This window comes from Molothrus aeneus, chromosome 6, assembly GCF_037042795.1.
Source record: "Molothrus aeneus isolate 106 chromosome 6, BPBGC_Maene_1.0, whole genome shotgun sequence".
NCBI lineage: Eukaryota > Metazoa > Chordata > Aves > Passeriformes > Icteridae > Molothrus > Molothrus aeneus.
Genome location: NC_089651.1, coordinates 12,241,575 through 12,253,908, shown reverse-complemented (window position 1 = coordinate 12,253,908; position 12,334 = coordinate 12,241,575). Strand labels below are relative to the sequence as shown.

Below are 12,334 nucleotides of genomic sequence, written 5' to 3'. Positions count from 1 at the left end.
GTTTGTGTGTGTTGAGGGAGGGCGAGAAATAACCCAGCTCTTCCAGTAGGTAATATTTTCATTACCTGCATTTTACTGCCATATGCTATCTTGTTCAGTTCTGTGTAATTGCAGAGAATGAATCTGTACAAATATTAGTTCAACTGATCTTTCCAGGGCAGTAGTGGCAGCCCTGTAGTTCAGTTATTTAAAACATGCAATGTGCTGTAGGGAATAGTTTTGCTTTTCATCTCATTAGATCTTTTCCTGGCTGCTTATCATCCTCACTGAAAGCTGTCAGCCTAGGCATTTCAGGTCCTAAACTGTAGTTTCTTTTTTTTCTGTGACTACAGTTTTGTTTTGATTTTACTCAAAGCTGGATCTCATTACTTCAAAGCATATCTGAAATATCTGCAGAGCTCCTGTTTTTCCCTTCAGCACTGAGAGTTTCTTGGGCTATTTGCTCAGTGAATGGTCAGTGTTTGTTTTTTTATATCCTGTAACACATCTGCATCTAACAATATATTTTACCTGACTCTGATGGGTTTTTCAAGAACTCAGTCTAAGTAGAACATTTAGAAAATTTGATTTCTACAATTGCTATTGGTTTCATATACCCCTAAGGTTGTAACAACTGGAGATCTATTTTGATGAACTGTTCTAATTAAAAGAGACCAAAATGCTGTTATGTAATAGTAAAATGGTTTGGGTCAGAAGGGACCTTAAAGATCATCTCATTCCAGCTTCCCTGCCATGGATAGGGACACTTCCCACTAGACCAGGTTGCTCAAAACTCCATCCAGCCTGGCCTTGAGCACTGCCAGGGATGGGGCATGTACAGCTTCTCTGGGCAATGTCTGCCAGTGCCCCACCACCCAAACAGTAAAAATGTTTTTCCTAATATCCAATCTAAACTGACTCTCTCTCAGTTTGAAGCCATTCCTCCTTGTCCTGTACTACATGCCCTTGTAAAACTTCCCTCTCCATTGTTCTTGTAGCTCCCTTCAGGCACTGGAATGCCACAACAAGGTCTCCCCTGAACCTTCTCTTCTCCAGGCTGAACAACTCCAACTCTCTCAGCCTTTCCTCATAGGAGGGTGCTTTATTTCTCTGATCCTCTTTTTGGCCATCATCTGGACTTGCTCCCACAGCTCCATATGCTTCTTATGTTTTGGGTCCCAGACCTGGACACAGGTCGGGTCTCAGGAGTGCTGAATAGAGTGGGAGAATCCCTTCCCTCACCCTGCTGCCCACACTGCTTTTGATGCAGCCCAGGACACATTTGGCTTTCTGGGATGAGCACTCACATGGCTGGGTCCTGTTGAGCTTCCCATCAACCATCACCCGCAAGTCCTTCCCTCAGGGCTGCTCAATCCCTTCTCCTCCCAGCCTGTGCTTGTGCCCTGACCCAGCTGCAGGACCTTGCACTTGGCCTTGTTTAACTTCATGAGGCTCTCCAGCCTGCCAGAGTCCCTCAGGATGGCATCCCTTCCAGTGTGTCATCACACACACACAGCTTGGTGGTGTTGGCAGATTTACTAGGGTGTCCTTGATCCCACTGTCCATGTCAGGAACAGCTGCACTAGTCCCAGTACTGATCCTGGGAATGCCACTCCAGACTGGTCTCCACTTGGACACCAAACCATTGACCATGATTCTTTGAGTGTGATCATCAAGCCAGTTCCTCATCCACTGAGGGCTCCATCTGTTAAATCCATGCCACCGCAGTTTAGAGACAAGGATGTCATGCAAGACTGTGTCAAATGCTTTGCAAAAGTTCAGGAAGATGATGTCTGTGTCTCTTCCCTCATCCACCAGTGCTGTAGCCCTGTCACAGCAGGCCACCAGATATTTCAGGCATGATCTGCCCTTACTGTCACTGTTTTTGCTGTCACCAACCCTCTCCTCATTTTCCATGTGCCTGAGTTCAATAGGAACTTCCCTGGACTGCCACATTTCCTCAAGTACGATGGGTGGTGGCTTAGCTGCTCCTTCTGACAGTTCCCTCAGGACCCAGAGATGCATTTCATCAGGTGCCATGGACTCCTGCACCTCCAGCTGCCTGAGGTGGTCTCAAACCTGGCTTTCTCCTATAGAGAGCAGTTTGTCATTCTCCTGGTCCCTGCATTTCCCTTCTGCACTCAGGCTGTGTGGCTGGAGCACTTGCTAGTGAAGTCTGAGTCAAAGAAGTCACTGGGTACCTCAGCCCTCTCCATGTCCCAGGTAACCAGGTGTCCTGTTTCCTTCTGGAGAGGGCACATGTTTTCCCTCATCTTCCTTTACTCAGCAGTGTACTTACAGAAGCTTGTGTTGCTGTCCTTGACATCTCTGGCCAGATTTAATTCTATCAGGGCTTTAGCTTCCCCAACCTGATCTCTGGCAATTGTGTGGCCATGATGAGGATTTGGCTGGAGTTAATCTTAACAATTATCTACATGGAATTAAGAAAAAAAAATATGAATGTGTTCCTGTTGTTACATTTGCTCTCAGTTAATCTGCAGAACTGTTGCCAGACATAATGAGTGTCATAAATCTTAATGTACAAAGGACATTTAGATAAACCTTACTGGAGCAAATAGTACCAACAACCTTTCAGGAAGGTCTCATTAATTTGCTGATTTTTAAACTAGTTTGCCATCCAGGATTTGAGAAGAAAATAATGCGTTTGGTTCTGTAATTATTTGTGTAACTGCAAATGCAGTCTGCTATCAACCATCTGCCCTGCAGGCATTACTTTCAGTGCCATTTGGATCATCAGCACAGTGTATGATCCTCTGCATCTTCTGTTGTGTGGCTGGCTTGGTGCTGATACTTCTCTTACAAATCTGTTTCATGTTTCTGCCTTTTTTTCCTTAACCTTTTCCTTACTATTTTCAGTCTTTTTAGGGGTCTTCTGCACTGACAGAAGAGGTGATGCTGTCCTGGACTGGCATGCTTTTATTTATTATGTGAGAGTCACAATGAAATACTTTATTCCTCTGAAGCTTCGCCTAAAGAAATGCAATTTCCATTTCTGCAGGATTTCCTGGTGTCTGTACTTTCCTGGTCAGTTCAGTGGTGACTAGGTGGCCTCTAAGGGTAGGTGGTTGCCCTCTCTGCCCTCTGAACATGGGAGAAATCCAAGCACTGCTGTTGCTGATCTTTGCAGTAGAAGGGCAAAATGATACTCAATGTCCTTGGGTTGCTCCTCAATATCCAGACTTCTGCTGGTTTATTTGGCCCAGGAAAGCAGTCACTCATTTTACTGTAAAGAGAGGACTGCAGGTTTTATTGTAAATCAGATGACTGAGCAGCTGCTTTAGGGTCAGAAAGGTTTGATGATTTCTAGCATGAGGAGAGCCCTTTCAGAGTGCTTTATCTCATTTATAAGTCTTTGATTAGCCTGTGTGCCTGATACAATAATGTTCTCCCAAGTGGCTTCTGGTGTGCTCAGTTTGTGGGGCAGCAGACCTTGTTTTACGTGGGGACTTGCAGGTGTTGGCATTTCTGCCGACTTCACTGCTTAGGAGCTGGTTGAATTTCCCTTGTATGAAGAACCTAAATGTGTGCCATTCCCCCCAGAGCATGACTTCAGCCTGCAGGTCCCTAACCCCATTAATGGGCTTTTACAGCAGCATTTCATCAGTGCTGCAGGAAAGCTCATTCTTAAGGACTTAACAGTAACATTATTGAGAGCAGTTGGGCTTTATGGAACTGCAGAGACTTTACAGAGATTAAGAGAAGTGTAATTGGGTGAATATGACAGATGGTATCCAGTCAGCCAAGTGCTATCTCTTTACAGGAATTTTATTTCCTGTGTTTTTGGAGACTGTAATGTTCAAATGGCACATTACACCCATTCTTGTTCTTTTGAGTCTCTTGTGCTCTTAAGGATCCCATAACTTGTTTGTCTTGACACAGCAACATAACAGCTTTCTTCATAGCAGGAGTGCATGGAAAAGATCTGAGTGATCTTGAAGATTGGTCTGGTATGGTGTATTTTTTTTCTTTCTATCTGGTTTGATCATCCATTGTTTTTTGAATTGAAGTTCACAATATGGCAGAAAAAACTCAAGATGAAAATACCCCCTCTAATTTTCCATTTGCTTCTGGTTCAGTGTTCTAAATGGGAGGAACAATTTCCTGTCCAATTCTTCATCTTTTATAATGTGAACTGTTTGTTTCAGGAATTTTCTCTGCCTATGTATATTCATTTTGCTTGTGCAAAAGTCCCTGATTTCACACAGAGTTTCTGGGTGCTGCTGTTAGTAATAGATTATAAAGCAACAAAAAGAGAAAATACAAGGGTGACACTTCTCAAACTGTGTATTAAAGTTTAGTGGTAGTATGAGTCTGCTTTGTTGGACTGTAGAGATGTGCTAGGTGAGATGTTGGACCTTTGTCCTGGTAAAAAAGTTATTTTCATGGCAAATGTTCCTTAATGAAGCAGTGTCAGGAAGGAACAAAAGCATTGCCTTATTCATCAGTCAGAAGCAATAGAACTGCTTTACTGTGGCAGACTTTTTCTTTAAAAAACAAACCTTAAATAAAATCAGTGACTACATGCATCTTGGACATTCTAATTAGAAACATTTCTTCTTAATTGTTTTTTCTTGCAATGGCTTCTTGAAATACAAGCAGTTTGCATTTTCAAAGAGCAAAGGCGAAGTACTTGCTGTGAAAATAGTTATTTGAATTAAGTCTTCTCACATTTTACTTTAACTGAAATCACCCCATGTGGAATTACAGTAAAAATTTAGCAAGATATTGACTTACAGAATCTCCTGCCTTCATCTCATCTCAGGAAAGGGTGGAGCTTTCTGTAATCATGAAGTTCCATCCTTAAAACCTGATCGGTCTTGGGTTTCTCACTAAATGTTTTTTAAGGAACAGAGATTATTAAAAGCTGAGAATACTAAAATTTTTTCACATGTTTTCATCTTTGTTATGACATGCAGTACTTTAGTAAGCCTGGCTTACTATAAATTGAATTTAGTGTTGAAACTGTTTCTGCAAAATAGATTTTGTGTCTTAAAAGGGTCATATGAAAAAATAGTACTTTGACTAAAATGTGATTTTACTTTTAATGTTTTTCCTTTAAAAAATGAGAGTTGAGATGTTTGACTCGAGTGCCATTATTGAAATTTGAAAATAATGCTATCTAAAGATAATACTTAAATCTCTCTGGGCCTTGGTCCAGGCAACTGATAGGAAGCAACTGATAGGAATCTTTACAATATTTAGCTATAGGCTTGACTTCTTAAACTCAGCACTAGTAACTTCTAATGGGTGGACTGTTCAGGTTCTGTATTGAAGGATGTTTTTTTCCTGAATCTGCTAGGAAATATATCCAAGCTCTGACCTGTCAGCTGAATTTGGACTAGACTATTACTGCAGAGCTGAAAGGCTGTTTACAATGTTATGTATAGTGTAAAATCGCTTTTTGTTTTAAGTGGGTCAGAGCCATAGCCAAGATACCAGGCAGATGCATGATCCTTGATCTAATAGGAGTGAAAATTAATCTTACTGGATCTTCAGGATACTTCAGTGTGCTGAGCAGATTGCTAATATGTATGCATGCTCTTCAATAATTCAATTTTCATGAATTATAAAGTTATATTTCTCTATTAAATCTGACTGAGTTTCATGGTGCTCCTGGGATTTTCTAGCATCACATCAAACATGTAGGCAGAATTGTTCTAACAGCCTCTCTCTCTCTCTCTCTCTCTCTCTCTCTCTCTCTCTCTCTCTCTCTCTCTTTGAGATTATTTCCTGCCATCTTTCAGTCACAGTTTTTCTGCTGTACTGGGCCTTTAGTTTCTGACCATCCCAGTTATTTGGACCAGAGTGCAATAAAAGGACTGGGCAGGACAGGCTGGGTCCTCACCATGTGTACAACCTTTCCAGAGGGATGAGCAATTGATTCCTGCTCTTTTGAGGAAGGGCAAGGGCTGTGCTTCTGCTCAAACACTTTTGTGTTTTCCAAGGAAATAAAAGGCAGAAATCCAGAGGTAGATTTCAGCTCTTGGACCCTGGAGCATCCAAGAGAATGCCAGGTGCTGTGGTGAGATGATCTGCTAAATCTTTCTGCAAGGACTCACTGAAGTGTGAGAAAAAGGGTCGGTGGCGCTTACACACTTCATCTCAGAGTGCTCTGCAGATGTTTTTCAAGGGAGCAAGAGTGAGGGCCTGATGGAATTGCTATGGAAACAGAGCTTATATTATTTATTTATTTACTTACTTGTTTATGCATGCATATATTTAAACCCTGACTTCCCTTAATGGCATATCTTGGAAGTCACCCAGTTTCAGGAGACTTTGTTCATTGGAAATTGGGGAATGTGAAATGTTGGCTGCAGGTCAGCAACTCCAAGGTCCAGCAGTTCTGCAGAAAACACTCACCAAGTGCAGTCTGAAAGTGGAGGACTCTGTTGTTGTAATATATAGAATATATAGGCTAAACTGAACCCCTTTTCTATTTGGAGTTGCATAAGTGTAATTAGACATGAAGAAAGGACAGAACTGCAGCTTTCCAGTGATACTGGAACCAAGTAACTGTTAAAAAAGATAGAGTTGGTGGTAATAATGCCTTTTTTAACATTATCCTGTGAAGGATTCAGAAGAGTGGTGGGGGCAAGGCATTCTCATACCAGTCCAGCATCCTGGAGGGAGAGGGGGTTGTTGAAGCAACCATATTCTACTGAATCTTGGTGTCAGTGAAGAAAGCTGGAATTCAGTTTTGTTTGTTGAATGTTAAATGCAAGGCTTGTCATTTATGCATGCCTAAAAAAGGTTGTGGAAAACTACTCAGAACTTTATTAAATATGAAGTGGATAAGGACGGAGCTGGGAGCTCCAGATGACATTGTCATCTGGTTTTCAAGGTGTGCTGCTCTCAGTCTCAGCTTTGATTGCATATATTCAGAAGCTTTAAAAAAAAAGTCTTGCAGTAAGAAGGACAATGTGGAGAGGTGTTTTAGCATTGCAACATCCATAGTTTTTGGATGGAGTTTTATATTTTTTTGGCAGTCCTCTGGTGTATCTGATAGCTGCTTTGCATTCCTGGAATGCTGAATGCAAATCTGTTTGGTGTTATTTAAACTGCCATGTTTACCATGCCATAGCTGGGCATTAAGAGACATACAGGAGCTGTGCCTGAACCTGAATTTGCCTTGTTGTAGCTTCCCATGCAGGCACAGGACATTTTCCTGCCCCCATATTCCCTGCAGTGTATCATGCCAGGACATGGATGCTGAGATGGTGTATGCATTGCTGTCTCTGCAGTTCTTGGGGACTCTGTTAGCATCTTTGCATGGTTTTGGCTTTTTTTCAGGCATTGTCTGAAATGAGGAGGATTTGTTCAGGCCATTGAGCCTGAAACTTTACACTTAGGCATCTTTTACTCAATTGTTTGGCCAAAAATCTCCATTAGGGTAGTTCTGCTTTCTGGCAGTGCAGCTAATACTGCTGCAGCCATAGTGAAACACTCTTCTGCAAACCTGATATTGTATACCATGGAGGAATGTGTGTCTTCCTTTTACAACTTTTGTAATTTATAAAATGAAGTATGCTTGGTGTAAAGCAGAACATTTTTATGATTGTGAGGGGCTTTTTCTTTAATCTTTTTTGTGGAGTATGGGCAATGCATTACTTCTACAAGAGATGGTAATTTCATACCTGAGGTGCTTGAACAGTGCAGTTTCAATCTGTGGAACATCAGCCTTTTGTAGCATATAACCTAATAAAAATTGTAAGAGGCTGATTCCACCAGAAATGCTTAATTATAGGTCTTTGATAATGCTGGCATAGGAAAGGGGGCATTCTGCATGCCTTTATTAGCTGTTCTAACTCTACTACAGTGTTACTGTCTCCTAAAGACTGTGAATTAATACATGAGATTCACGTTTTTTATGCAATTTCCATTGCAGTACTGTTGGTTTGTATGTAGGTCAGAATCCAGGTTTGTTTGTCCTGGATCTTTTTTTTTTTTTCTCTTTTTGATTGTTAAGAGTGATATAAGAGAAGGGGCTAACATTTTATAAAAGTGTATTGTCGGAGAAAATTAATTTTCCTTGTAAGAGGCTATTGTTTTTGTTCTATAACACTATTTTCCCTGTAGATGACCTATTACTGTTTAAAAGATTCAATTATCTATCTTCAATGTTTAACTATAGTGTTCTTACAATAGAGACCTTTGTTCTCCAGAAAAATAAAGCCTAGTCAGTAGTTTGCTAAAGTACTTTGCAAAAATAGCTTTTTGATTTCAGTGCCAGTCTTTAATATCTAATTAATGAAAATGATTGAATGCACAGGAGCATTCAATGCTCCCAACAAGGAACAATTAGCAGAGAGAAATATGGCACTGAGCAATGCTGTTCATCTTGCCTACCTCTAAAGGTTGAAATGTGTGGCACTAAGTGTGACTTCTCAGGAATAAATATCCAGGAATATTCAGGAATACATTATGGTTTTCAGTGTGCAAAAGATTAGGTGGTTAATTTTTCTACCATAATTTTAAATATTGCTGAGTTGCTAAGCAGTTCACTTACACTCCTCCCTTTTTCTAGGCTTTATATGCAATTTTTCAATTTCTGTGCTCTATGCATTGATGTTTTGCATTAGAAGAGAGTGGAAAAGAAACCAAGCTGTAGACAGTGGATTTTGCATTTCTTTGTGAGCTGCCTGATTATATATTTTTGTTGAAGTTGGTATGAGCCAGAGTTTTGCAATTTTTTGTGGACTGCATTTAAATCCTCTGAAGCCAAATTTTTTGTGCAGGCACGCTTTTTTTGTATGGATAACTCCTGTGAGAGTTTCCTCCACTGGGTGCTGTTAGGTGTTGTTTTGAGTGATAAATTTGTTCCAATTATGTACTCTTTGTCTTTGCAGTGTTCTGGATGATGAGGGGAGCAGCCTGCGTCAGCAGAAGCTTGACAGACAGGTAAGATTTTGGAGGAGAACCTTCTTGCTCCCTAAAGTCTGAATCCTGGAGTAATGAAAACACTGATAATTGAAAATTGCATCCTCTGATTGGGAGATGCAGAAGAGAGATCTGTGGAGGCTGAAGTTAACTCACAAGTCTAACTTCCATTAAATTTTGTCTTCTGACTGTGGTTTGAGTGATTCCCACTGCCTTGGACTTGTTTTAAGCTGTTGTACAATGTATTTGTTACCCCACTGATGAAGCAGTCACACCAACCAACAGAGGTTAACCACAAAGTTTTTATTCAGTGGATTTAGCTCTTGTGGCTATAACCTAGTGCCCCTGTGTGCTATGTTGCCTATTTTCTGACTGCATTCCTACATGACTTGTACAGGGGAGTCAGAACATGAAATCTGAGGGAATTGTGTCATCAAGCTTTAATGGGAGTTGAGGTTTCTGCTTTTACTTTTTTTGTGGTCCCCTTCTCAAAAAACGTTGTCATTTTTATAGTTAAACCTTGTGAGTTTAATTTTATCCTTTTCTATTGCCACTATTTCATCAGCTTGTGTGTCTAACAGCATCTCATTTTCAAATTCAAGTACTATTTATGCCATAATCCTGTGCTTAATTCTGATTATGGTGGAGTCATGTTGAGGTGTTAGCACAACTTAGGGAGCTGAAAGAGTTCACTCTCCATTTTTATTCCTCAGTTTTATTGCATCTCCTTCCTAGAAGCTAAAATATCACTGTACAGAAGCAAGGAAAAGGTAAGGTAATAGATAAGTAAAATTAACAGTTCAGTTCTCTGAGGTTGTGGAAGACGGCTCAAATAAGGTCCCAGTGGTGCCACCGGATGCCAAAGGTTTTGGTTTTCACCAGGTCTAGCTGAGAAATTTAAGTATTTAATTAAAGTTCATCTATTATAGCTGTTAAATTGGGCTGGAGTCCAGTATTATCACTCGATTCTAGTTTGCAATTACCTGCTTTTAATTTACAGAAACTGAAATTGGCATCTCTGCCTCGTGCTCTTGCTTACCCTCCCATTGCTTCACAGCCAGTATTCTCACACTGTTGTTTTCCCAAGGGTTATTTCCAAGCAAGCTCTGACAGCTGGTGGGCTGCTCAGAAAGATGTATTTTAATTATTTGCTGTTTTCAGCAGAAGGTGTTTCAACAGTGGGCTGCTTGTGGTGGTTTTTTGGACAGGTTTCCTGTAACCCGACGTCCCAATCTCCCGCCTGCCAACCGCCACGGCTGTAGAGCCGGGGAAGGGGTAAAGCTGGCCATTGTTTTCCAGGGAAGGTTGCTGCTGTTTGGAGGGCAGTAACAGATGCTTTTCTCTGTCTTTTCTCCAGAGAGCACTGCTGGAACAGAAACAGAAAAAGAAGCGCCAGGAGCCACTGATGGTTCAGTCCAACGTGGACAGCCGGGCAAGGACGCGCAGGACGAAACATTCGGAGGAGCAGGCCCCGCTGGTTGAATCCTATCTCAACAGCAACAGCAGCACCATATACCATGGTACAGAATGCCACCTCCTGCAGCTGTATTTGCTGAGAGTCCTAGTGTGGTGCTCATTTTATGCTCAGGAGAACAAAAGCTCTTGTTTTGCGTGTTTTAGTATAACTTTGATATCCTTCACTTGGGATAAAACCATCAGAATTTGCAATTGTAGCCTAATGGGAGAGAGCAAGGTACCTAGCTGCCATTTCAGTGCTGAACTGGGAAAGGGACAGCTTGTCCCTTCTGCCATGTCTATTTAAGTGTCTTCAGCCTTGCTTCCTACTAAGTAGAGCTGATGAGCTCCTCTCTGAATGTTCCTCTGCATGTAATTTTACTTAAGCCTTACAGAGGTAATGATAAATTTGAAACCTATTAACTAAGTTCAGCTCAGACTGAAGATAGTAATTTCAAAGATTCTGTGTTTCTGCAAAGTCCATTAAAACAGGTAGAGAAGAACATTTCAAACTTGTACAATGTCTTCTTTTCTCATTAAAGATTACAGGATCCAGTAGGGATAGAGTCACTTAAGGCATCACACCCACAGGGGAGAAAAATTATAATGCCATGTCTTTTCAAAGACCTTAATAATCAGAAATAAATCCTAAGGAAACCAGGCATTATTTAGTTCTGTTCTCATATTGTCCATGCTTTTGTCCCTCTAAAATGATATGTGTGTACTTTTCCTCAGGATTTCCTAAGGGGCAGCTTGAATAATCCTTGTCCAAAATTTGACTCTTGTAGCTATCATTCCAGGTTGGTAACACCTCCAAGATCTATAGAGAGCAGTAATTTTCCAGTTTTCTTGTTTTGCAGATCATTAAGTTGCATACAATTCATAAGGGATTCATAAGCTTCAATAGCAAAAGGCTTCCTTCCCTGACTATTATGAGTTTGTGGGACAGGAGCTGAATCAATATCTACTGATATTGATTGGGAATGCAGTTGGCAGCTTTCTGGCTGGGAATGGTGTTAGGTGGCAGAGTACTTAGGTTTTGGGGTTTACGCATTAAATCTTAAGATGCCTTTGTGAATCTAACTCTGTTTAAAAAAAAACCAGAAACAACCAGTATCCTACTCTTAGGCAAACAAAACCTTAGCCCAGCATTCAGTTCAAATTTCTGCCAGTTTTACTCCACATGCTGGACTTTTTGTCTCTCTGTTGTTTTGTTTTCACTTGGTGGTCTTATTTTTCCATAAGAACAAGGTGGGTATTTAGTATACAATAACAAATTCTGCTCTGAGAAGTGCAGGTTTCAGAGTCTTTCCTCCTGGTTAGCAATTGGTGGAAACTTTTAGCTGATTACAGCTACAGAATTTACTGTTAGAATCTGGAAATTGCATTGCTTAAATGTTGAGGTTTTGGTAATAATGGGCCTTTTTAATTTTGTTTCTGCAAGCAAATAGGATACCTTAAGTGGTTTCAGATGGAGAATTACTTTTTCAACTTAGTATTATTTTAATTTTTTTTCTATTAAATATTAAAAAAATAGTAATATTTCTCTTTACTGCCTGTTTCTCTGGGTCTGGGATGTAATTTTTAAAGATTAAACTGAATTGCTTTCCAGTCTAAACCAAAATATTTGATTTAGCACAAACATTTAGTGTGTTTATTTTTTAATCAGACAAAATAGAAATTTTTCTTTTTCCTCTTACACTCAAGAGTTTATCAAAGGTACAGAGCTATTCTGAGAAATAATATCTTATGGCAGAGAGATACTGCTGTTTACTAAACCCCTTATATTGCCAGTTGATCAAAGTTTTAATTTTCACAAATCTGAGAAAAAGAAATTATCATCACATAATTGGTAACAAATTTCATATATGTACTAACTGAGCTAAATTGTACACCAATTTGCACCAGGGAGGATTTTCTCAGTGAGATTAACTGTGCTCTTAAGGTAAAAGTGACCCTTCCTGTCATATTATACCACACCGTTCATTGGAATACTTAGGAT

At 40.3% G+C, this 12,334-nt stretch overlaps 1 protein-coding gene across 6 annotated transcripts in view; it reads left to right on the top strand.

The window, feature by feature from the left end:
• The window catches only part of TUB (TUB bipartite transcription factor), a 135,554-nt gene that overhangs the window by 90,911 nt on the left and 32,309 nt on the right, over nt 1-12,334 (top strand). For all 6 annotated transcript variants that reach the window (XM_066551874.1, XM_066551872.1, XM_066551870.1 and 3 more), the window contains exons 2-3: nt 8,847-8,898; nt 10,235-10,397. In XM_066551874.1, the coding sequence (XP_066407971.1) occupies nt 8,847-8,898; nt 10,235-10,397 (215 nt within the window). The remainder of the gene's footprint in view (nt 1-8,846; nt 8,899-10,234; nt 10,398-12,334) is intronic.